At 34.5% G+C, this 27594-nt stretch overlaps 1 protein-coding gene across 5 annotated transcripts in view; it reads right to left on the bottom strand.

The window, feature by feature from the left end:
* Srrm234 (Serine-arginine repetitive matrix 2/3/4) overlaps positions 1-27594 on the bottom strand; it is a 615875-nt gene that overhangs the window by 147825 nt on the left and 440456 nt on the right. For all 5 annotated transcript variants that reach the window (XM_090391694.1, XM_090391696.1, XM_090391697.1 and 2 more), the window contains one exon: positions 22489-22683. In XM_090391694.1, the coding sequence (XP_090247820.1) occupies positions 22489-22683 (195 nt within the window). The remainder of the gene's footprint in view (positions 1-22488; positions 22684-27594) is intronic.

Below are 27594 nucleotides of genomic sequence, written 5' to 3'. Positions count from 1 at the left end.
ACTATCAATTCACAACACGGATTCTTATATCAAGAACTCCCAACATTTCTTGGAAAAATTAAAAAACATCCATATCTCAGAAGATAATATTATGGCTAGCCTGGATGTCACATCTCTGTTCACAAATATCCCAGTTTCAGAAGTCATCGACATCTTAGAAAAACCTGTTCCCACCAAACATCACCAAGTTGTTCAAGCATTGCTTAACTTCGAACTATTTTCCATGGCAAAAAACATACTACAAACAACTTAATGGATTAGCCATGGGTAGCCCTCTCTCTCCTTCTTGTGCCGACATATTCTTAGAAAATCTGGAAACTCAAATTTTATCCCAAATTACCCCTAAACCAACCACATGGTTCAGGTATGTTGATGCATCTTCATCATTTGGAATCACAAAAAAGAGGAACTAATAGATTATCTAAACAAAATTAATTGCTTCCACAACACTATCAAGTTCACTTTGAAACTAGAAAAAGATAATAAACTTCCATTCCTAGACGTCCTTATTAAGAAACAAACTGACAATAGCATCAACCTGTCAGTATATAGAAAACTTACTAACACAGGATGCTACCTCCATTTCGACTCGTCTCACACCACATATCCCAGAAACTCAGCATTATCCATATGCTCAAAAAAAAGAGCTGTACAGTGTACCACAGACCCTGGCGACTTACAAGAATTAATGAAAATATCCAGAGATCTATCCCTAAATGGCTACCCTATAAGAATCATCAACAAGATTCTCTTCAGTGACATACAGCAAAGACAACGAGATGAAACCCAATACATCAATTCTATAACAATTCCATTTGTTAGTACCATATCCAAAAAATTAGCTCTTCTTCTAAAACCATATAATATCAGAGTAACCTTCAAACCTATTGAGACCATTCAAAAGTTTATAAGATCAATGAAAGATAGCCATCCTTTCTACAAATACTCTGGAGTTTATAGCATACCCTGTTCATGCGGTATTAATTACATCGGACAGACATCTAGAAGTTTTGAAACAGGAAAGAAGGAACACATAAGCTATATAAGGAACAATGGACAGGATATATCAGGCCTTTCTTCCCACTTTGCCTCTACCAACCATAATATTGAATGGGATATGAGCCATATGCCCTACATAGAAGAGAACTACCATTCCAGAACATTTAAAGAAGCTGCTACAGTTGCCCGTTCAACAGGTAACTTAAATAAGAATCAAGGCCTAATCTTACCAGATATATGGAAAACTCTAATCAGATCATTTAACCAAAAAGAAATGAACTTTCATGAAAATTACAATAAATTTCTCAACAAATAAAATGCTGTACTTGCGACACGCGTATTATATCATTGTATCACACACAGTGATAACTTTATATGATTTTTAGAATTGTCGGTTAGTTTCCTAGTTTTTGTTACTTTCTATTGCTTACCAGTGTATCCTTTGAAAATGCTGACAGATATCAGTCAGTGAAATGTCGGATATTAAACTATTATCTACTTGACTAACATACAGAATTAAGTCTTTAATTTATTAATACTAGTGGTCAAGAAAAAGGTCATAATAGGATAAGTTTTTTTTTTGTATTTTTTAAATTGTTATGTCATATCCCCAAGTGCCCTTGAGGGTTACAGAGGTCTGACATATGTCAGTTTATAGGCCAAAGTTAACCTTATGAGAATGGCCAGTCCTCAGCAGAGTGCCAACAGCATCGAACGATTTGATCCCCTCCAACCACTAACTGCGCTCAGACTTGCTTAACTTTTTGCATGAGCCATTAGTAGCGGAGACTCTACCAATCAACCAACCTTTGCTGGCATTTTTAAAATTAATTTTATATATTTTGCATTTTTTTTGTTTTATTTTTTACTCCCAACATTTGTTTATAATAGCGCAGAAGAAATTGTATGACTTTTTTTCATACAGAGTGCTTCAAGACAGTTGACTCTTGCTATAACAAATTCTTAGGGACCATAGAAAATTTTGCTATAATGAATTTCTTTCAGCATAGCACTGTGTCTATTAAACTTCAGTTGGGATTTTTCAGCAGTTTGTTTCTGTTATAACAGTGTTTGCTATAGCAAGAATCGACTGTGTGTTAGAATTGAGAACATATAAAAATGATCTTCAGCTTCTTTTTCATTTTAGTCTCAATGAATAGCTTGTTATAGGTAACTTGGCATCTTATAAACCTGGTTACTGGGATGCACATCTCAATGTGGTGAGGAGGTGAACTGAAGGCAATGCTGTCTGGAGAACTGCAAGTATATTCTGGCAGGATCTTCCATGGCAGACAGGCAGTGATCCCTAAGGTCAATGTGCACCTCAAACACAGAATAAGGTAATGGCAAACCAGTTCTATGAATATTCTGTCAAGAAAATCATATAAACAAATACTCAAATTATTGAGATATGGTATTTAAAGATGGGACACCCAGATTGGAAGGCATCACAATGGCTAGAGGAGAACTTATAATGAAATTAACAAGAATGATGAAACTGGATTAAAGCCTTTGAGCACTTCATGGATTTTCATACAGCCACACACTTCATATATATATATAATTTTACTAAAATTATAAAGAGGTAATATGCATATAGTACAAATATCAATATCACAACATTAAAAATCTATTAAAATTCTCAAAAGTGTTTTATATATTTACAAAAAAATTAATAATTCAAGAATGAAATTCTACAAACTAAACATCTAAACAATTATTCAAATACTTTTATTATTATATTTTAGGAATACAAGCTTTAAGTTAATTTATTTAACTTAAAGTGGTACATAACTTAATTACTTATTTGAGATTGCTTATTTCTGAATAAAAACTGAATATTTGGTTTCAGCATTGTTGTCTTTAGTTTCAGTTGGTCTTCCAGGCGAGTGTTTGTCATTTGTGATCTCCAACACATCTTAATTTGAACCATGTGTGAAAGCATTGATTCCTAACAGTAGATTATGCTGAGACAGCATACATTGAGCATCTTGACAGCATTCTTCCATATTTCAATTGGATCGATCTTTCTTACTGTCAAAGAGAGATTTCAAAACATTGTCTCCTGATAGCTCAATCAGCTCCATTTATAAATTTTCAGGTGAGCTAGAGACATCGACCAGATGTGGTTGGAAAGCCAGTTTTAGTGTGAGAATTGTATTTCTCAAAACTTTAAACCTGTCATTGTATTCTTTAATCAACAAGTCTAAGAAGCCATATTCATAAATGCAATCTTATGTGGCAGTTGACATGAAAAGCATTGATGATGTTGATGTTATTCATTAATATCAGTTTCTTAAGGTTTTATTAGTGCACTGTTCTTCAACTCTCTTTTCCAGTTCAGAAAAATGTTTGACTGAAATTACAGGTTTAGAAAGAAGAGTTTTGAAAAACACTTCCTAAATGCTTGAATATTCTGCCATATTTCATATATTGATTTAGTTTTGTCTTGTAGACAAACATTAAGCTGGTTTTGTTTTGACGAGTGACAGCTTCATTCAATTTGTTATAAAACGACAATACAGCAACAAATGTGCAAAACTAAACTTTTAAAAAAAATTTTTTTTGGACATTGTGCTGAGCACTTGTAGCAGTCTCTAAATGACAAATGAATATAATATGATAGTGTGCTAACCGCTGACCCAATGATTAGAATTTCAATAGTATCAATGGCAACCATGGAATAAAGGATAGATCCATATTTTAACATTGTGCTTTAAAATAACGATTTTTTTAAATATATTAATTAAAATATACATTGTTTGAGAATGTGAAATTTGTAAGTACATAACGTATTTAAACGATATATAACTGACAAAGCATGCAAAAAAGGATCAGATTCCCCATCCCTGATCTAAGGGTTAGATTATCTGGAAATCTTACTCTACAGAGAAAAAACATGAAACTTTTTTCCAAGTTTCTTTAGGCCTCTAATAAGTAGAGTGGCAGTCTCACAATAGGAAATAAAATTCATTTACCATCTAAAAACAGTCATGTAGAAAGGCTTATGTGTTCGTCGTACATGTTGTTTAATTTTGACGGTATACATCAGAACACAGAATTATAAATAAATAATTATTTATTGATTTGCTGATATTTCGATGGTGTTATAACCAGCATTTTCAGAGCACAAACACACAGTTTGTCACAGTACGCAAGACTACAACAACACAAAGACTAAAGTCCTAAAAAAAAACAGAGAGAGAGAGAAAGCAGGTACTAGTTATGTCTTAAGATGACTGTCTCCCAAATCTTAGGCAAATTTATACAGCCATATTTGTTGAGATTCAGAGTATGTTTTAAGGCTTCTGTTGCTTCTAAGAACAATCTCTCTGACTTGTAAAAGATTCTGTGCAGTACATTTGTTTTCTGTCAATTGCTCCTGTGTGGAGGACATCCAAAGCATGGTCTGCTAGGCCCGACTTGCCATAGTGACAGTGTCGGATGTATCTTTTACGTTCACTGATGTGGATGTCCACAGTTCTTCCTGCTTGACCGTAGTAAGCTTGATCACATGAGCAGGATACTTCGTAGACTCCTGGATGTGATAAAGGAGGGATGCTGTCCTTGGATGAACAGATGAGAGTTGCTAATTTGTTTGTTTTCTCAATATACATCAACTACGCACTGTATTCAGATCGTTTGTCAACTTATAATTCTGTGTTCTGATAAAAAAGTGTCAAAATTAAACAACACCTAAAAACAGTCACAAATATTCTTGTTGTTAAATTGTGAATGAAGATATTTTGTATGTTTTAATACTTCATTCACATTTAACATAATCCACCATGTCATAAGCAAGACTTGTAAATATTATTTGTTGTTAGTCTCTTGCTTGTAATATATTATTCATATAAATGCTTTGCATTTTGTTTGTCATTAATGAATTATTTAATCTTAGAATATGTAATAATAATGAAAAGACTATATGAATATGTCATTCATTTTATTTAGTTTATTCTATAAAATTTATTATAAGAAACTGTGTGTAAGTAAATTTAAATGTATATTATATGAATTGTGATATATCTTTTTTTATTTCTGTATGTAAGAGTGATTTTATGTAATTCTTCTGAATGCATTTGATTGGCTGCTGAAGGAGAATGGAGTTTGTTTTTAGTCAGCGTGTGTTTAGAACGTGAACGGCTGTGATATGGAGTGAAGCCAGTAGATGTAAGCTGAACTGGCTAGAACCAGATTTTGGTGGGAAGAATGAACGATTTTAATTGGAAAACGAAAGTAAAGAGAGGGGAGAAGCATTCAAGATAGTAAGGAGTGAAGTAACGGGTGGCAGTAAGGGGATTTGGAAAAGCCACAAATCGATTAAGTAAGGACCGGGAAATTAATAGGCAATTCGGAATATTTCTACGGAATTCTAAAATTACGATGAATTCCAATTGTTTTGAGGAAGAATAGTGCAAAGCTGAATTTAATGCATAGAAGAAAATATGGAATAAGTTGATTACCTAAAATGAGTGCATCAAGACTTGTGAAACTCTATGTTAATATTTCAGTTATTATAGTGACGATTTCTTTTGAATAGTGTTACTTCAAAGTAATAGTTAACTACAGTTTTAAGTGTGCCTATAGTAAATCCAGTGTGTAAAAGGTATAACCCGGTAAGAGCAGTCCTTTTTGTATTTCAGTGTGAAGAAATAAGAGTTAGCTCCGCCTGATATATCTTAACATTAACTGTGGCGTTCTACTAAAAATAGCCGAAGTATGGAGCTTTAAAGTGTTTCCCCCCTTGAAATGATAACTGCCTCATAATTAAATTAAGTGTTTGTTGATTAAGAGAGAATTAGAAATTTCTACCTTAAGAATAATTACTGTAAAATTCTGAAACATTGAACTGTGTGAACCATTTTCAATTATTCGGAAGAATATAGACTTGACAGCTGAATGTTTGATGCCTACAGTTTTATGTTTGTTATGAGTATTTGAACTAAGTTGATATATAAAAGAATTGAATCATCTCATTGAATAGAGACAAGTTGTGATAATAGTATTTAAGCGTTGGAGAATAAGATCTGTAAATTTAACTTCAATCTTTAAACCAAACCGAGAGGCTACTAGTGTCTCGGAGATATTTTGAATATTGTTCAATTAGATTATCTTGCTTAGAAAATTATGCTTAAATGTACATGTTCTATAACCCTGTATTAAATGTTTATTTTATTGAATTCATTTGTTGTTTGCCTGATTTTTCTTCATTGCACCGCTCATAAAACTTATTCGAACCTTGCGGAAGCCTTAAATAATAATATTAACCTCAGCCTGTATATAGTGAGATTGCAAAAGTTAGTCGATGATTGATTCCTCTGTATTATATAGACTAATCTGATTATAGGGTGGCGCAGTATAATATAAATTTCCTTATATTCGGATCAGTATCAATCAGCATCTAACAAAATAAAAACAGAATTTAAAGAAATAAGAACAGATCCAACTAACCAACATAAATGGATCAATTAGCAAGATGGACGACACAACTTTGTGCATAGTGAAACCTAAGTTGATAAATGGTTGGTTGTAGAGTGAATGCTATGTACTAGAACAATGAGACTATGTGAATCAGCAATGCCAAAATTGGCGTGCTCATTCCCTTACTCTTTCCTTTTCTAGCATGGCTCTGTGACTATGTTCTTGCTCTCGAATCAACAGATTACAGGTTCAAATACCACCACGGATATGGATGTTTGAGATTGTCATTAGGTGGGAGATGAATTTCATCACCTGGTGTGAGCTCACTTATTAGAGACATAAAGTGAACTGAACAAGTTTCATGTTTGGTCTGAGCAGGGTTTCTGGCCTAAGTAAAAAATTAATACAACTCCCAAAAATAAATAAAAGAATAAAAAAAAAATGATAAAAAAAAACTTTAGCCAACCACTACTATAGGTTTACAACCTTTCATAGATGGAAGATATATAAAATCTGCAGAAACTTATGGCCGTGGTTATTCCACACTTCTTGTGAGTTTGGAGGTTTAACTCCAAATTCAAAGAACAATTTTTTTCTTCCTCTTCTTTCATTTCTTCAATGCTTTATTTTGGAACAATTTCCCATCATAAGTATTTCCTAAAGAGAACAATTCGCAAATCTTTTAATGGAATGTTAAAAAAAGCTTTTTCTTTCTCCTCGATTTCTTTGCAATCTATGTACTAATGTATTATGGGCTGAACAACTTGCTGAGCATAAGATTATTTTCAAATCGACATGAACATCTATAGTATTAAAAAGCACAAAAGTTACATATCAGACATTTAAAACAAATCAGGCTATATTGTTCAATACCTGCCAATTTGTTATAGGGTACCTGCGCATACTGCTACAAAAAAGGTCTAGTTAGAAAGACATCCAAAAAAAAATGTAATTAAGCATTATAATTCACCAGTAATTAAGGATCCTAATCAAAACAAAAATAATTATCAAACTGTCCAGAATATGAAATGCATGTCTTGGTCCTTCTCTAGCACTTTCTCCACAATGATAATAACCAATTAAATGCATCAGGGAACTCCTGAAAATAAAAACACTCTCCATTTTGCTAAACAATAATCTATACTTCTCTTTCTCCCCCCAACTTTATATATATATACACACAACAACATGGGGATTAGGGGCGGTGACCCCTCGCATTGTTCGAAAATCCACGTATAACTTTTGACTTCCCCAAAAACTTAACTACTAATAGCCTACTGTTGACTGGAAGCCTTACTGATAACATAAACAGTCGATTAACACATATTTTGTATGTTATATGTATTATATATTGTATTCTTACAATAAAGTAAGCTAGAGAAAAGAAAATCTTATTAAGAATATCACAAGGAAGAAAAAAATACATTTATAGTACTGCGCTGTATTTATCGATACTGTAAGTTTACGTTGTCTCTTTACAAGATGAATCGTTTGTCTGTCAGTATGTGCATCAATGTTGTCTTATATGATACAAAACACTCTACATGTTATACGTATTACTAACACTAGACATCAAAAATGAAAAGATAATATGAAAAATAAATTCATGTTTATTTACAGGTGTAACGATTCATGCACTGATAATGAAAAAGCAGCAATATGATTGCTTTATGGTAGCCTAGTGTAACTGATAAGATTGCTTCGCGGTCAACTAGCCCATATACTAATGAATCGTTATAAAATTTTTATTTTATTCTAATTAATCAAATTTGACTAATTGATTAATAACAGTTTATTTTATGAAGTTATGATTTAATACTGCATCTTTACATTTGTTTACATTTCTCTTGACTGTGGGAGAAACATTTTTCATGACATATCTAACTTTTTCTTAATTTTTTTGGTATTTCTAGCATATGAGGTTTTCAAGTTGTCACAAATCTCAAAAAAAATTTTTCAGTATATTTATTGAAAAAAATCCACATATAATTGGACCCATGAAATTCAAACCTGCATTGTTCAAGAGTCAACTGTATATAATACTGCTGTTTCTCCACTGCATTATTCTTTTATCTTACTGCAATCTCTAATAATAATAATCTCTAATAATTTTATCTTACTGCAATCTCTAATAATTGTTTTCTTCTTTAGTGTATGTGTCATATCAATTGCCGTTAATAATTGTTTTCTTCTTTAGTGTATGTGTCATATCAATTGCCGTTCACTATTATCTGGATTACTGTTCACATGTGTACAGTAATCCAGATAATACTGATTTAAAGAACCTAGGTGTGTGTCTTTTGTTATATAAGATTATTTCCTACTGATGAAAGTACTTGATTTGCCTGCATGCAAGGCACTGCACTTCCATACAACATCAAGAATTGTTCAGTCTATGGTACCAGACTTTAGGTGAGAAATATTTACCAACTTTTTATTCTTTGAGATTATTTATGTTTTTTTTTTTTTTTTGCATTACAATTTCCCTTAGTGACATTTGTGTAACATTAAAACATCAGTATATCCATCATACTGATAATGTTAGATAGTAAGAAGATAGGAAGACATTATAATACTAATTAATGACAGAAGTTGCATTTTTGGCTATGTTTCATACTCATTTTCAATATATTACAGGAAGATAACCACAAAAAAAAACAAAAAAGAGAGGGAGAGAACAATCAAAATGAAAGCACTTGATATTATATCCGCTATTGACTGCAGGAGACTAACTCATCAGCATTAATAAATATCAAGAAATAAGTTAAAATAAAAATAAAATATTAAACAAAATATTTTTAAATTTAAACAGTTAATTAAATACAATTTATGAAGCACAGAAATGATGAGCATTAATTAGGATAATTCCCAAAAGGGAAAGTTTAAGGCAATCATTTTTGTTAAGGTGGGGATTGTGAATATGTGCTTCACAGCTTTCTTTGTACAATCTTTCTAGAAGAAAATATTCTTGTATTGTTTCACTGACTTCTATGTTTTGTAGATAAGGTGTGGCTTGCTAAACCAGATTTATAAGTGAAATATATTCTTGATGTTCTTCAAGATGAATTTGTGCAGAATTACCAGTCTGTTAATAATAACATAAGCCACAAGAGCATGTTTGGAGGATATTTATCTTTAGGAGAGATAAGAAAGTATTAAGTTTACAAACCGAATGAAAAGAGACTTGTAAATCAATCTGTTGAAGTAGTCTTGCTATTTTTTCTGAAAGTCCTTTAACATATGGAAAACAAATTCTGAAAATTTCTTGAGGAGGGTTACAATGAAGGCCATAATTATTGATTCTTATATAGATACTTTTTTGTTGTATTATAATCATCAGAGTTAAAGGTAGCTCTGATAACAGACAGTTCCTTGCTTAGAAGAAAATCTGCAGAACATATTTTATATGCTCTGCTGACTAGAGATTTGACAACACCATATTTCTGACAAGGAGGATGATGATGTTACATATATTATTATTGTTACATAACACCTCCAGGGAGTCCAAAGACTCATCGAGGGAGAACACCTGCTCTACAACTCTCCGTCTCCACTACTCCACTAACAGCAACTAGCTTCATCTACACAAGCACCATCTACCGCCGACCATCACACTATTTTCACAAATCACAAACATCCATGCAACAAGGCAGGATTCGAACCCGCAGCCTTTTGGCTGGAGAGCGGATATGCTAACCACTCGGCCGGCATGTGAGTTAGAATTAATGTATTTGCTAGTATGAGTTGGTTTTCTATATACCAAGAACTTCCAGAAAAGGAAGACAGTTGTTATCTTCTTCTGGGGTAAATTTGATTCGTAGGTTTACTGAATTAATTTTCTCAAGAAATTCACGAAGATCGGACAAAGAGAAGTTCATAAAGCAAAAACATTATCAACATATCTGTACCAAATTGCTGGTATAGGTGAAAAAAACATAGAGAATATATTGTTCAAAATATTCCATAAAATAATTAGCTAGAGTAAGAGAAATGGGAGATCCACCAGCTGTTCCATCTATCTGTTTGTATAATTTGTACTGACAACTGAAGTATCCTGAATTAATGCCAAAATCAAATAAATTTACAACATTATTAGGAAAATCATTAAGAAGTAATTCAATTGTCAGTCAGAGGGAGGTTTGTAAAAAGTGAGACTACATCAAAATTTACTAGAAGATTTGTGGGTTGTAAGGAAAATCCTTAAATTTTATTCTTAAAATCTGTTTTTTTTTTTTTAATGAAAAAAAGCTGTTTCCTGTAAATGCAGAGAGAAGATTAGATAATTATCTTGAGGGTTTATCAGTCACACAGCCTATGCAGCTCACTATAGGTGTTAACAGAACACCTATAGTGAGTAATTTAAGAAGAGTGTCTTTGAGGAAAAGCATGTTGAACTTTTAGCCTTTTTATTGTTTCTTCATCCCAGGAATGAATTTCATCTAAAAGACTGTTGACTTTATTGATTTGTGATTAACTTGGGTCTTTATCAATGCTTCTGTAAGTAGTATGATCTTGAAGTAGGTGTTCTAAAGCAAATATCATGAACAACAACTGCATGACCATTGTCAGCCTTAGTAATAACTATATTCTTATCATGTTTCAGAGAAGGTAAGGCTTGAAATTCCTGTTTAGGTAGATTGCTTTCAGGAAATGTTGATTTGAATAAAACATATACTGATTGAAATCTAATTTTACTAGCTACATTATATGCATGGAAACACCATGATTGGAATGGTGTTTGGAGCTACTATAGCATAATCTAATCCTTTCAAAAATACTAATATTTCACGAATGAATAAAGGAAGCCCTGATATATTAATGACAGCTTAAGAGGAGTCAATTGGTTATTAACCGGCATATTTTTCTTATTTAATAGAGATTGAAATTTCTGCATGTGATGCTGTTTAACTATCATGAAAATGTTTTCTGCTGAGTCAGATGAAATCTTACAGACAATAACAAATTCTGCAATGGATAGGATATTGGATAATTTAGTCATAATAGAATCAATATTATGATTGATAAAATTATTATTTTTATTGAACTGACAGCCATTTTCATATGCCCACAATTCCAGTCTATTCAAATCATTCTGCAAATACATATCAGCGGCATTCCTGATTATCCTGCCTATCATTGCATCAACAAATTGCTATACATTTCCTGCTAAATCCTTCCCAATGAGTGTTTGTAAAGATTGAATAACAATGAACCAAGGATACTTGGTTTATAATCCCATCCCATATTTTTCAATTTATCCAACAGTCTTCCATGCTGTATTCTGTCAAAAGTCTTAGCAAAATCCAAAAAATATCACATATATTTTTTGTAAGCAAGTTGTTCAACCATAACCTTCTGTTAGCAAACCTATGCTGTCCCTTGCAAAGTATACTGTACATACTTTGCATTATTATCAAACTGGTGTCGCTAATTGCCATAAATATGAACGTGCAATATAGGGATTACAGTAATTATGGTAGAGAAGTTAAATTTCAGGAGTGCATTATGAAAGTGATAAATGCTTGATGTTACAATGCAACATGATGTTGATATGATGATGTCAGGTTTGACATGTCCTGAAATATGGACATATCAGATCTCATCTTATTTTGGGGACTGGCAGAGAAGGTGCAGAGGTGGGTAATAAATATAATAATGGGACAGTCAGTTGGATTACAAGAATGCAGTTGTGAAGTTTAATAAGTATGCAGAAAAGATGTGTTATGTGAAGGCATTTTATCATTATTATTATTTTTGGTAATTTCCATGGAGTCAACAAACTCATCATAGGAGGCCCATTCAACCAGCAACACATTTTTTGCAATGAGCATTGAAGTTATTTACACTACCTGCATTCAAAATGCACTCTGGCAATGCATTCCACTCACCAACAACTCTCTATGCAAAATATCTACTCCTCACACGCTTCTTCGCCACATCTTTATACAACCTCCAGTGATAGCCTCTCATTCTTTTCATCTTAACATTTACTCTTATTATAACTCCCACTGTATTAATCTGATAAAATCCCTTAATTAACTTGAAGGTTTCTATCATATTTCCTCTTTTCCTCCCATCCACCAACCACCTCTGTAATCCACATTCCCTCAATCGCTCTTTCATAACCAACACTCCAGTCTTGATATCGCTTTGGTTATTCATCTTTGGACCCTCTCTAGTGTTTCCACATCATGAAATCTAGACCAAATCTGAGCACAATAGTCCATGTGGTCTAACCAATGCCTTATATAGAGGCACAACTACTTCCTTATCCCTACATGTCAATGTATTTTATCATAGCAGCAATACGATGTGCCCTTGGAACTTCAGTCCACTGTCTACCATCACTTCAAGATCCCGAATCTTATCCACTTCCTGAAGCACAGCTCCACCAATACTGTACATAGTCTTATATCTCTGTATCCTGAGGTGTAACACCTTGCATTTATTAATATTAAAACTGCAATCCCACTCATCTGTCCAAGCTAAAAGTCTACTCAAACCTTCCTGTAGAGAATTAACATCAGCACTACTCCTGATAATTCTACTGAACTTTGCATCATCAGCAAAGATTTGGAGATTCCAGTCAATCCACATGAAATATCCTTAACAAATAAGCTAAATAGTAGGAGCCCAAGAACAGAACCCTGAGGCATGCCACTGGTCACCTTCCTTTTTCGAGACACTAATCCATCATACACAACATGTTCATATCGTTCAGAGAGCCAATCTCCAATCCATCTTACCAATATACTATCTATTCCTATCCTCTGCAGCTTGTACCCCATGTAGTAATCTATCAAACACTTTTGCAAAGTCCAAGAATATCTCTGTATATGATTCTCCCTTATCCAACACATTTGTCACCTTATCATAAAACATAAAACAAGATCTGGTTAAATGGTTAATTACATGAAACAACATGTTATAGAGAGAACAAGGGATTTGAGGGTGTCAGATCTGATAACAGCAACAGAAGGTGTACAGACACTTTGTCTCCAATTTGGAAGAGTGACCATGCAGTCTTGTTCTGAGAAGTTGTCAAACACATGGAATTCTCTGTTAAGAGGTTCTGTTATGTTCAACTACAAGGCAGATGATTATGAGAGACAAAGGAGTCATCTTGGAACAGTGCCATGGTTTTTGAGAAGCTACAAGGAAAGAGTGTCAGTAGTGCATTGCAAGTGGTCAGAGATTGCTTGACAGTAGCAGTATCTGACTACATATCCAAAGTCAGGAGGATAAACCAAGTTGAAATTAAGTGCATGAGTAGGGATATAAAACAAAAACTGCAAAAAAAAAAAAAAAAACATTGTAGAGGAAACAAAGTAAAAAGCGATCAGATACTCATGAGCAGTGCAAAGTGCAAGCAAGAAGGATGACTAGTATGGTAAGGAAGGCCAAATCAGACTATGAGAGAAAATTAGCCAAACAGGCCAAAGTAAACCCAAAAGAGTTTTTTTGTTATGTAGCAAGTAAGAGGTAAAATGACGATGGTAGAATGACTTTAAACAATATTCATGGCAGGAAGGTGACTGAACCAAAAGAAATAGTTAAGTTGCTGAGTGATCATTTCGCAAAGGTGTATCATCCAAAGTTTTGATTTGCAAAGAGTTGCTGATGTTACAGAGGTGGTGCTTAAGAGTCAAATTTGTATAACTGAGAGGAGATCTCCACATTGCCTTTAAAAGAATATGGAGAACCTACCAGGGCTTCTGACCTAATGTCCAATTATCACCTTCTCGTGGTGCACCCAGTTAGGTATCTACTTAGATACTGAACAAATGAGGATGGGCTGGCAATTTGGGATTTTGCAAACAAATTTTATTCTTATTGGCTTAAACCACAATGTAAAATGATGATACAACATGACAGCATTTCATGCCGGCTGGGGTTGCCCGGTTAAAAAAGGCCCCCATTGTTTTTGCAGGGAACTAGGGTGAACAGCGATAGGTCAGCTCTTGGAACAAATCCAGAAACATCCCAACTCAACATCACCAGAGTTCAAGATCAGTACTATCAACATAAGAAGCCTGAATGGCAAAGAAATGGAGCTGGTTGAGGAACTGGATAAGTACCATATCGACATAATAGGGGAGACGGAAACAAAAAAAGACAAAAACTGGCAAGATCTTTCTTAACAATCAGGAAAAAGGAGTAGCTATAGTATTCAATAGTAAATACAAGGATAATCTTCTTGAATGGCAGGCAATATCAAGTACAGTCACGTGGGCAAATATCAGAATGGGGGAACTAGACAATGGGACTTATTTGTGCCTATGGTCCAACAGAAGGTAGATATGGAGGAATTTTTTTGAGGCTTTACAGAAAGCAACTGACACAATGAAAAAAGGAAAAGTTGGCCCTTGTTGGGGATCTAAATAACAGAGTAGGAAATGATGGTCAGACATACAAAAATATTTTGGTAAAAAGAGCCAAACTAATAATAATGGCAAATGCCTGTGTTTTATTTCTGCTCAGGACATAGACCACATATTACTAACACACTGTTACAACATAAAATGTGCACAAATTCACATGAAGAGAAGATGCAAGGAATAAGAAAAGTCTCATTGACTATGTTATTGCTGATAATAATGTTTTCTCACTGGTGAGGGAAGCTAGAGTGTTTGCAGAGGATTTGAATTTTGAAGTAATCACCATTCAGTCTTGAGTAAGATAAAACTGAATTTCATATTGAAAAGAAGAACATGTAAGAAAGTTTTAAAGCGAATAAAAGTTAAGCAGCTCTCAGATATGAACTGTAGACTAAAATACACAAACATTATTCAAGATAAAATGGAAGAGTTTGAGAACAGGAACCCAACCTCAGAAATTGAGTGGCAAGCCTTGAAGAAAACACTGATTGATTCAGCCAGAAAGGCATGTGATGAGGTTGTCTGCAAGGATAGAAAATTCAGAACTCCATGGTGGACACAGGAACTTAAAGAGACAGTGAAAGAAAAGAAGAAAGCATATCAAAAGTTCCTACTAAATAAGTCAGCTTGTACTCTTAGAGAATACAGAGACAAATGTAAGAAAACTAAACACTGTGTCAAACAAGCTAAACAAAAAGTCACAATTTTCTAAGTTCTATGCCAAAGAACATAGAAAATAAATATCAGAAAGGTGGCAAGATATTCTGGAGGCTGTTGAAAAAGCCCAGAAATACAGGAAAGAGTAAGGAATTAGAGATGATAAAGGTGACAGGAAAACAAGATATCCTTGATGTATGGAATAATTACTTTGAAAAATCGCTAAATGAAAAAAGCAGTGACAGCACAGTGGAAAAAAATACTCAAAAGGAATGCAATCAGGAATACATATCCATACTTAAGCAGAAAAAGCCATCAAAAGTCTGAAATGTGGAAAGGCAACAAGAGATGATATTCAACCAGAAATGCTCAAGTATGGAGGTATAAAAGTCTTATACCTCTGAACTATGAACTATGCAGTGCAGCCACTGCATAGTTCAGAGGGCCTGGACAGAGGGATGAATTCCAGATGATTGGATAGAGCTCTCATAGTACCGATATATATAAAAAGGGAAATAAAACTGCATGTGAGAATTACAGAGGTACTTCCCTACTGAGTGTTCCTGGTAAGATTTATGCAAGTATACTTGAGAAATGGTTGAGAAGAATTATAGAAGTGAAACTTGGTGAAGAACAAGCTGAATTCAGGTCAAATAGAGGTTGTCCGGATCAGATTTTCACTTTACGACAATTGGTTGAAATCGTGGGAATATAACAAAGATCAGTATTCAAGTTTTGTAGATCTGCAAAAGGCTTATGACAAGGTGCCAAGAGAAAAGATATTCAAAACACTACAGTTATATTGTATCAATGGTGCATTATATTAAGCAATAATTAGTCTTCATTTGAGTTATAAGTCAGAAGTTAGAATTGAAGGAAGTACAGGAAGATGGTTTGATGTTAAATCTGATGTCAGACAAGAATGTCAGACAAGAATTATCCCTTCTGTTATTCATTATCTATATGGATCACATTATGAAGTAAAGTGGTATTAAACGGATATCAAAATTGGAGAAGTTAATCTCAGCTCTTTACTTTATGCGGATAATGTATTACTTTTAAAGAACTCCACTACAAGTCTGCAAGATTCCGTGACTAAATTGGACTGTTGTGATAGATTTCGTATGAAGGTCAGCAGTAGCATGACAAAGACAATGAAAATAGGCAGAAGCATTGAAAATATAACTGCACTGTGAATGCAAAACCTATAAAACAAGTAAAACATTTTAGCTACCTAGGCACAATTTTTAGTGAAGATGGTAATATTAAATATGGAAATAGATGACAGAATCACCAAACTGGTATGGTAGAAAGTCAACTGAATAAATTTATATGGAATAAGAGAGAAATCAGTCAAAACACTAAATTAGCTGTATACAAGACAGTGTTAAACCAATTTTAACTTATGGATCTGAGAACTGGGTTAGAAATAAAACACTTCACCAAAGACTAGAGACTGCAGATATAAGTGTCCTGAGAAAGATTAGGAGCATGAACAGATGGCATCAGTGGCAATATCATATTGAAAACAAGGATATTAGGAAAGAACTTGATATTGTTAACATCCAGGAATGTGTTAGCAGAGCTGATCTCAGGTGGTATGATCACTTAAACAGAATAGGAGAGGAAAGATTAGCAAAACAAGTGTTCTCTGCCACGTTAGTGGAAAAAGACCCAGAGGAAGACCAAGATGTAGGTGCATTTTCACAAGTAAAAAGTACCTTAGAAAACAGAAATATAAGATCTGATAATGTTGGAGTCTTGACAGGTAACAGATTTGATTTGGAGGAAAACTGTAGATAGGAAGTTAGTAATGATGTTAGTTTTTCATGTAGTACTATTGTATCCTGTAACACCCGCCCCCCTCATTGATGGTATATGTTCAGGAATTTCATGAAGATGATGTTATAGAGATGCATATCAATATTGAGGTAGATGAACAGGTAGTGTTTAGCATATTAAAAAATATGAATGTGAACACAGCAATGGGACTGGATGTCATATCAGATGTAACTTATTTAGTAACTTATTCACATTTTATAATAAAGTGACAGCAGAACTGGATAAAGGTAATGGCTACACCATGATACTGCTTGACTTTACCAAGGCAATTGACAAAATAATACCACATGGAAAACTACAAAAAAACTGGAGAGGATGGGAATGGATATGAGGCTAGCAGTATGGATAGTGGCTAAAAGAAAGACACCAGAGAGTAGTATTTGGTGAAGTGGAGTCTAGGAGAATGATGGTGGCAAATAGAGTAACTCAGGGTTCAGTACTACGGCCACCACTCTTTAATTTGTATACCAGTGACATAGGGAAAGATTTAAGAGAGGATATTCAGTTGTTTGCTGATGATGCAAAACTGGGCAGAGCAATAGCTGATAAAGGTGATGTAGATATCATGAAGGATGATTTAAATAAATTGGCATTGTGGACAAAGGATAATGATTGTCAATTTAATGTTACAAAATGTATGGTTATGTACTTCGGGTTGAAAAGGTTGCATATGGCATATCATATTGATGGTATTAGTTTGCAGGAAATTGATACGGCTATGGACTTGGGGTAATGATGGACAAAGAGTTAAAGTTCAGATGGCACATTGCAAAAGTTGATAAAATAGCTCAACAAATTACTTGGATGTTGAAAAACACAACAAGTAAAGATAAGGTAGTTATTATCCCTCTTTATAAGGCTATGATTCAGCCACATCTTGAATACTGTGCATAGATTGGTCCCCTGGGTATCTTGGAGACCAGGAGGCGGTCGAAAAGATTCAGAGACGAGTGATCAAGATGGTAACAGGTCTGTGGAATATTCCCTACAAGGATAGGTTGAAGGTTTGTGGGTTACAAAGTTTAGGTTATAGGCAGAGAAGAGGGGACATGATAGAAACTTTTAAGATATTAAAAGGTTTTATGAAATTGATTGATGCAAGTAGAATTTTTCAGTATATGACAAATAGTCAGATAACTAGGGGCCATCCATGAAAGTTGTGTAAGAGTGTGGTTAGTATAGGGTATGCAGACCAGATATAATTTGCACGGAGAGTGGTGAGTGAGTGGAATGAATTGCCAGAAATGGTTGTGAGTGAATAGATTCAAGGAGAAGAATGATAGGATTTCTATGTATGATGGTTGATTTGGGTCTCTCGTCATGAGTCTCCAGACTCCATGGAGATGCCGGAAATAATAATAATAATAACAGCATCCTATTAGATATACTATTTTATTGATCTCAACTTCATACCAAACGGCTTCAAAATTTTCACACGTACTACTATTTTCCACTTCCACACTTGAAGTACACCATTCCTCTGCTACCATTAACAATATTCGCCCTCTTCTGTTCATCTTCCTATCCTTTCAGAAAATTCTATATCCTAAAATTTGAAGTACTGATAGTATATCATCCTCAGTCAACCAAGGTTCACTTATGCCAATTATCTCTAAGCATAATGATTTGTCAATGCTGCAAACTCAGCCCCTTTATTTCTGATACCACATATATTAGCATACAAGCATCTCCACTCTTTGAGGCCATTTCATCAACACAATCACTCTTTACTCTCTCTCTGCTATATTGTACTTTTCACTACATTCTGACCATTCCCATTTCCTTGATCCTGAAACACTATCTGATTTTCATTCATATTCTTATCATCTCTACTGTTTTGCACTGCATCACACTGCCCTGCAATGATCACTTCTTTCCCTTTGTATCCATCCTCTTCCCATCCTTCCACAACCTGCTTCTCAGCCTCTCTCGGACTTTTAATGGTACTAATTTCATATGAACCATGTGTACTCTTAGTAAACAGCAACTGCTCTAAATGACTAACCAAACCCATTCCATAAATTCACAAATTGAACACTCTCTGCCTGACATAATTCAGCCATATTGTCATTGAGTATCATTGCTCTCCTTCTCTGTCACTACTGTCAATATCTTTGCAACAAACTAACCACTTTCCCAATGACACTATATTATCCTTCACCTCCTGCAACAACAAATTCAAATCCCTTTCCACATTCTTTGTCTTACTATCCAAGTTGTTGTGTCCACTACCACTAATTCTGATGCTAGTGTTAAACTGTGAATGAAATTGTTTTGTATATATATATTTTTTTTTTCATTCACATTTAACATAATATACCATATACCAAGCAAGACTTGTGTAAATATTATTTAATGTAAACAACTTATTTTACAATTTAATATTCATAACTACCTTAATTTTGTCTAATATTTAATTATTTAATCAAAGATACATGTATTAATAATGAAAAGACTGTATTAAATATTATTAAGCTATTTTATTTATTACTATATTAATATTATAAGAACTTGTATTTGATAATTTAACTGCGCATTAATTGAAATGTAAATATTCCTTATTTATTCCTATTTGTAGAAGTTTAGCATTATGCAATACCTCAATTTTATTATGTTTTGTTTTGTTGTCATGGAGACGCATGTAAGTAAGCGAGCGTGAGTTTTGGAATACCACGTGAGGAGAAGGTTTATTGAAAAGAGTTTTAGAAAGAAATCACAAGAATAATTTAGGCGGGAAGAATGGATATAAAAAGGAAGAACGCTGGAAATTATTATTATTAAGAGAGAGAGAGAGAAAGGAGAGGATTGGCATTAGGTTGGAATCGGAGCATTCGGGAATCACGGTGCGATAATAGCGAGTCGGCAAGTAGCTAATAAAGTCTACTAGTCGAGAAGCAGTTAGCTAATAAGTTGTAGAATAACAATTATAGCTACGGAAAACAGCTGAGAGACTATTAATTAGACTAGCGATACTTGAATTGAGATATAATTTCAGGGCCGACCTGTCAAGGACACAGAATCTTGAAATAAAGCATCGAGTAACTAGGGAATAGTAGAGGCTGTAAAATTGAAGTTTACCGTTAGCTGTGTTTAGAATTGTAGTGTCTAAAGAATTAATTGAATGCCGGAAGAGTGAACAACTGTGCATATAAAACCTCAAGTTAAGGAATTATTGTGTGTTGCCTTATTTCATGAGTGATCAGTAGTACTTTATGCAACAACGTTTGTTTGTGTGTATAGTGACCGACGATTAATTCAGTTATTGCTTAGAGGAATTATTTTAATGAGTGCTGTATACTGTTTAAGTGTTTACAGTTATACATATAAGTAGGTGAAGAAAAAAGATTATCGGTAAGATTATTCCAACCGTTACTATTCCTATACAGAGAAGTGTGTGAGTTTCATCCTAGAATTACCTTATACTAACAGTAACTATTGAGGAAGTTAGCTAAAGTGTAAATTTAAAAGTGTTTGTTTGTGAAGAGGTATTACTGCAATTTTTGTTGTATTTGGAACTTAAGGAACTGTGAGAAGACTGTATTATAGAGATAACAGATTTACCATTGTATGAGTTGAATGATTGAATTTACCTGAGGAGTTAAAATGTTTGTGATATCTTAATTACTGATTTGAATTTAAGTGTAAAATTTGTGATTCTAAATTAAATGTTTGTTTTTGTTTATCTAAAGTTGTATTTTGCCTGAATCTCTTTTACTGCACATCATTCATAAAATATTCAAACCAAAGCTGGTAAATTAAGTAAGTCAAATATACTCGGCCAATATATAATTTTAAGGAGAAATAGTTGAATGTTGATTTTTCTTCAATTCTTGAACCAATTCAGATATAGAGTGGCGCAGTCCTTAAATATAAATTTTCTCTATATTTGAATTAGAAATCACCTTACAACTTATCAATTAGTTAAGAACATCGTAATAGTAATCATGTTGGATCCAAAGTATAGATTGACAAGAAGTAGGATCCAACACCAGTTCCTTCCTTCTATGCAAAGCATCTGATATTCATTTTATTGTACCACACCTTTAATGATTGAGTCAACATATAAAGCAATCCCATAAACTCTAGATAACTGCTGCTGCTTCTTATTAAGCTTGTTGTCATTTATATCAGTTATTCTCTTCTTTAAACATTCAATTTCTTCCTCCATACTCCATGGAGGTTCCTGTATAATAATACATTTAACCCGACTCTTCATTTTCATTAACTCTTGCCTAAGCTCTTCCACTCACTTCTATTATTACTGTTGCAAGCACTTTCATTCTTCCTGGTAGCACCATTCTGATTTTTGGATTCCCTAACCTTTCATTGTACTTCTCACATATTATAATACATTCCTTTTTATCATTTAATCTAACACTCTATAAATCTTTAACATTTTTGGATGCAAACATAAACCAAATGTTGCATTGTATCCAGTGTGAAAAGTCCAGGGAAAAACTTGATCTCCAAGTGGAAATCTTCTGCATTACTGTCGTACGCTTCTTTAACTACCACTGCCACCATTTTTGTAACATTAACTAGCACTTCCATGTTAATCAAAATAATAACCAAGGCAAACACTTTTAGAACTACAAATAGTACTTTTGTGTGATATCCAGTTTGACAATCACACAAAAGTACTATTTATACAAATCTACATGATATAATTAAGGGAAAAAAAAAACACTTTTCATATCACCGTTCAAATACACTGCTACTTCTTGCAATACTATATAGATTTTTCGATATAACTGTAGAGAAGGTGCAGAGGTGGATAGTATATATATATAATAACTGGGCTGTAGCAGGCTGACTGTGAGTTATATTACAGGAATGCAGTTGTGGAGTTTGAAAAATATGCAGAAAAGATGTGTTATGATGCAGATATATAAGCGAGTGAAGGCCTTTTATAAGACAGATATGTTACGGATTTATTTATTTATTATTATTATTATTATTATTTTTGATACATGGCATCACAGAACATCTCAAAGTCAAATAAGTTAGCCTGGCAAGGATACGGGGAGGGTGGATTAGATTTTTCACAACTAGTTATGAGTATATCAATGGTGAATGCATCTCTGTGCGAGTTCAAGTGAACTTCCTATTATGAATCCTGAGACCTCATGAAGGCACCTAGATAATAAGTAGAAACTTTGATGAAAAAATTTTTTATCAGAAAACCTACTTTCCAGTGTGTGTTGGAGAAAAAGATTCTTCCATGTTACTTGAACACTGCCTTGTAGTAGGAGAAGCAGGAGAACTTGATGATCGAACTTGTATGCATTCCTCTTCCATTTTTTCATGCAAACATTCTGAATCCATATTTCCTTTCATATTATTCTTTGTTTGGTCTTTGGACAAACATTCTGCTTCATTTTCTCTGCAAATGAAAAATATTCTTTTAGTAAGAAGATAAAGGATATTCACTAGAGTGTCCTGACATAATTAAAGTTTAGACTTAAGTCCCATAGAGCCAATATGGGACTTAAGTCTAATATGGGACAATTTCCTCTTTATGTTTGGCAGAAGCCATACATAAAGAGGAAACTGTGGGAAGTAGAACAGAGAAAAACCAAAGGAAATAAAAGAAAGGAGACAATAGGAAATCACACCTTAGCAACAGAATACAAAGGCGTGACATGAATGAAAGAGTACAAATGCAAACAATAATTAGAGACATAAGAAAAAAACAACATATTAAATTCTAAAAATGAAAATGCAGAATTAATCAATATTTACATTTTGAAATGCTATGTTAGCTAAATTGATGTCACTTACCTGAAATATTCATAATGAATATTTCAGGTAAGTGACTAAATATGTGCACAGGTCTGTTCTTTCTTATAAGTTTCCCATTACTGTTTACATTTGTAATTTCACGTCATTTTCTGTGCTTTATTTATGGTTCCTGCCAATCCTTTGCTATTCTATTCTAGGTTGTGTTTCTCATGAGTTCCCTCATTTCCTTTGTTTATGTACAGTTCCTGCTATACATAAACAGTGTTGTATCATCAATATATAATTTACCACCATTTACTATCATTTCCTAGAAATGCAGTGGGGGGTCAACCGTTTTCCCCCCTCCTAAATTCACTATAGCAAACTAGATAGGGGTTTGCTATAGAGAGTATTTACTGTATGTATGCCAACTAAAAATTAATTACCACATCGTTTTCTTACCTGGAAAAAATATTCCATAAAGTTAAAACATATTATTCTAATTTTTCATGTTTAATTTGATTGTTTAATGCCTTGGACTGATATTCATTCTCTTAGAGCAGGGGTCGGGAACCTTTTTGAACCAAAGAGCCATTCCACCAAAAAAATTAATTAAAACAAAATTTTGGGAGCCGCAACTTTAATTCGATTTTTCCCAGTGACTCAAAGTTGCAGTTAGTTCAAACTTAGGTAAATTTGTTTTTAATTCAGTACTTCCAGATATCAAATACCACTTTTATGTTTGCATATAAATTTTTTATATGTTCAATAAATAAAAACATTAAGTTTGATGAGTAATTTCTTTCTATAAGCTGGTGTGAATTTGTTTGGCGCATAGATTACGTTTTAGATTTTTTTTTCAAGGTAGTGAAGAATGATTACCAAGAGACAAGACTATTCGTGTTGAAGAAATGCCTGTGGTTATTAAAACTAACCACTCACAGGTAAGTGATTCTGTAATTATATTAAGCCAATTCGCTAGGCCTTACTGCCATTGCTGTCTTATTGTTCTAAATATCTCGCAATGTTTGAGGAAGAGGACAATGATGCTTATATTAACTCACTCAACACCAAAGGACGACTAATTAGCATACTCAAAAAGATACTGAAAAAAGCTGAAAATGATTGGCCTGGCAGTCTTAATTTCTACTCCTTGCCAAATGAAATTGAAGAGTGCGAAGACAGTCCCTAGACCGAGGAGAAACTCGATTTGGTGATTTCCCATACTACAGACTTCGAAGAAACTTTGGCTCGTAAGAAACATAAAACCTCTGACATTGAACCTCTCATGGATTTAGGTATGGAAGAGGACACCCCCAGCCTTGATTACACAGCCTCCCTCAAAGAGAGAGTACCTCCGATTGTCCTATGGGAAAAAAGGAAGTGGACACAACTGAGATCCATCATGTCAAACCTTCAGATACAGTATATCTCGGCTAAAAATACTGATGATGGTGTTAGGATTCAGCCTGATACTGTGTTAGACATTAGAAAACTAACTAAAGAGCTGGATTCAAATGATATCCGATACCATACATTCTCTCTTGGCTCGGAACGAAATTTGAAGGTGGTTCTAAGGGGTCTCTCAGAGGATATAACCTCTGACAAAATAGAGGCTGACCTCCGCCTCCAGGACCTAATAATTATCAAGGTCAGTAGGATGACCAGAGCAGACAAAACACCCATGCCTCTAGTTTTAACAGAGATACATCAAGTCTACAAAAATATCTATGACCTCAAATCAGTATGTGGTCTTAGAATCACCCCAGATTCTTCTTTGAGAAAGAAGGCTTCCACTGGACAATGTCATAGATGACAAAGATTCGGTCATGCGCAGAGACTTTGCAAGGCACAGTTCAAATGCTTGAAATGTGCAAAAAGCCACCCTACCAACACATGTACAAAACCAAAAACTACTCTGTCAAAATGCACCAGCCCTCATAGTGCCAATTATAGAGGTTGCATCCAAAACCCGAAAAACAAGCAGACGGAAGGAGGCAGACTCTCCTCACCCCATAGCAGACCTATCCCAGAGACCACAACTCCACAGTCCCCCACGGATATCCAAAAACGCTCAGAAATTCATCCTCTGCAACCAGATATCTCTAAAAGATCATCTCAACAGAATCAGACAAAGACATATGCAGACATAGTTCGGGTAAAAAAGTTAACCCAGGAAAAGATTCAACCAGCTCCACTATCCAATTTGACAGCTATCATTACTGCCTCTCTAGCAAATATGCTGCTGGACTTTAGTAGATCCAACCTCTTACCTTATTCCACCAAAAGCTTCCTAAAGGATACACAAACCATCATCTCAGCACTCACTAATGAATAGTAACAAATTAAAACCAGACTCTCTAGAGGTCATCGCATGGAATGCGAACGGCCTGAGGAGTAAAATTTTAGAACTTCAAGATTTCGCCCAAAGACATCAGCCAGATGTCCTTTTACTAAACGAGACGCACCTAAGACCTTCAGACAACCCCAAAATTTGTGGATATCAACTGTACAGAGCCGATAGACTAGCCCACAGAGGAGGAGGCACGGCCATTTTCATTAAAAATTTCATCTCTCATCACTCTATAAACATCCCTCCTACCACCAACCTCGAGGTCACCGGCATTAGGATTCTCACGAGTTCTGCTGGCAAATTAAAAATCTTTGCAGCATATAATCCTCCACAAAAAATATTACTGTTATCGGATTTGAACGCCTTATTCGATACCGGAGAGCTTATCATTGTGGCAGGTGACTTAAATGGCAAGCATTCAATCTGGAATAGCCATTCCGCCAACAAAAATGAACACATACTCAAAACTATGCTGGATTTAACAACCTGCTTGTGATAGGTCCTGCCAAACCCACCCATCACAAAATTTATGGTCTGGCTGATGTTTTGGACATAGAAATACTGCAGTACATCAGACTCCAATACAGTTTAATGATGATTAATGATCTATCATCCGATCACAATCCAATATGGTTAAAACTGGGAAACCTTGAAGAATCTTCCCTTTCCTCACTCGTTCATTCCTTGGGAAAGGCTCTCCAAGGTACTTCTGAAATATATTGGTCCTGTTCCCATCATATAATCAAAAGAGGAAATTGAAACAGCTGTTAAAAATCTAACAGAACAGATTAAAGCAGCCTGTGCAGCAGTTACTATCCCGGCAACTGCCCGCAAATCCACCACTTGCCAGAAGATATTATGAATCTGATCAGAGAAAAAAACAAGGCAAGAAAAAGATACCACAACACCAGGGTTCGGCAAGAAAACGGATCTTGAACAGGTTCAACTCTGCAGTGAGAGATGCCCTCTCCCATAGAGGTCAACTCTGGGAAGAAAAATTGACCTCCATCTCTCATGATAACCACTCCATATGGAATCTCATCTGAAAGATTAAAAACAGAAATAAATCTCTTCCCTGCCTCCAAACAGATTCAGGTCTCATCCACACTGATGCTGATAAAGCTGAAGCAATAGCAAATCATCTAGAAAAACAATGTAAACCTGCATACGATCACCTCGATTTTAACCATAACGTCTAATATATACAAGATCCACCATAACATCAGATGTTCACTCAAATCTCCTGTCACATATTCCACTCAAATTGCACCCACCTCACCTGCTGAAATATATGATATTATTAAGAAGTTTAAGAACAAAAAAGGCTCCTGGACCTGACGGTATCTCTAACAAGGTGATAAAGCTTCTACCACGTAGAGCTATTGTCCATCTGACAAACATAATTAATTCCATCCTTCACTACAAACATTTCCCTTCCTACTGGAAACTGGGGACATAATGCCAATCCATAAACCTGGAAAAGACCCTAGATTGCCTCAAAGTTACAGACCAATCAGACTCATCTCAAATCTCGGCAAAATTGCAAAAAAGTAATTCTTACCAGACTATAAGATTCAGTACACCGTCTAAATATCCTGCCTGAGGAGCAGTTTGGCTTCTGCCAATCTCATAGCGCCATGCACAAATACACAGATTAGTGGAATATATCATCACGAGTTTTAACTGGCGTCAATGCACTGGGGCTGTTTTCCTTGACATAAGCCAGTGCATTTGACAAGGTTTGGCATTATGGTTTGCTATACAAACTGATATCATCTGGTATACCAATTTGATTCATTCATCTAATAAAGGCATACCTCTACGATAGGTGTAAGCAAGTCAGGATGTGTGGGGTAGTTTTGACACAAAAATGCACCTTGGCTGGAGTTCCACAAGGATCCTTACTAGCACCGATTCTATTTTCCTTATACTTGTGTGATATCCTGCACAACCCATTGTCTTCAATCAAAGCCCTATATGGAGATGCTACAGCGATATTGGCCAAATCTTTAAAGCCACACCTAGCCATCAAGAAACTGCAAGAAAACCTATCACAAATTGAACAACACTTGGCAACTCCAAGTGAATCCCCAGAAAAGCGTTGCTGTCCTATTCTCTAGAAGATCTTTGCTTCCTAAAGCAGATATCCTCCTATTCAACACAAAAATCTCATGGCTAACTGAGATCAAATATCTTGGAGTAGTATTAGACAGAAAACTG

The sequence above is a fragment of the Typopeltis vanoorti genome, chromosome 4 (genome assembly GCF_054136105.1).
Source record: "Typopeltis vanoorti isolate ZY-2024b chromosome 4, IOZ_Tvanoo_1.0, whole genome shotgun sequence".
NCBI lineage: Eukaryota > Metazoa > Arthropoda > Arachnida > Uropygi > Thelyphonidae > Typopeltis > Typopeltis vanoorti.
The sequence above is the reverse complement of the archived record's forward strand: the minus strand, read 5'-3'. Positions and strand labels throughout refer to the sequence as shown.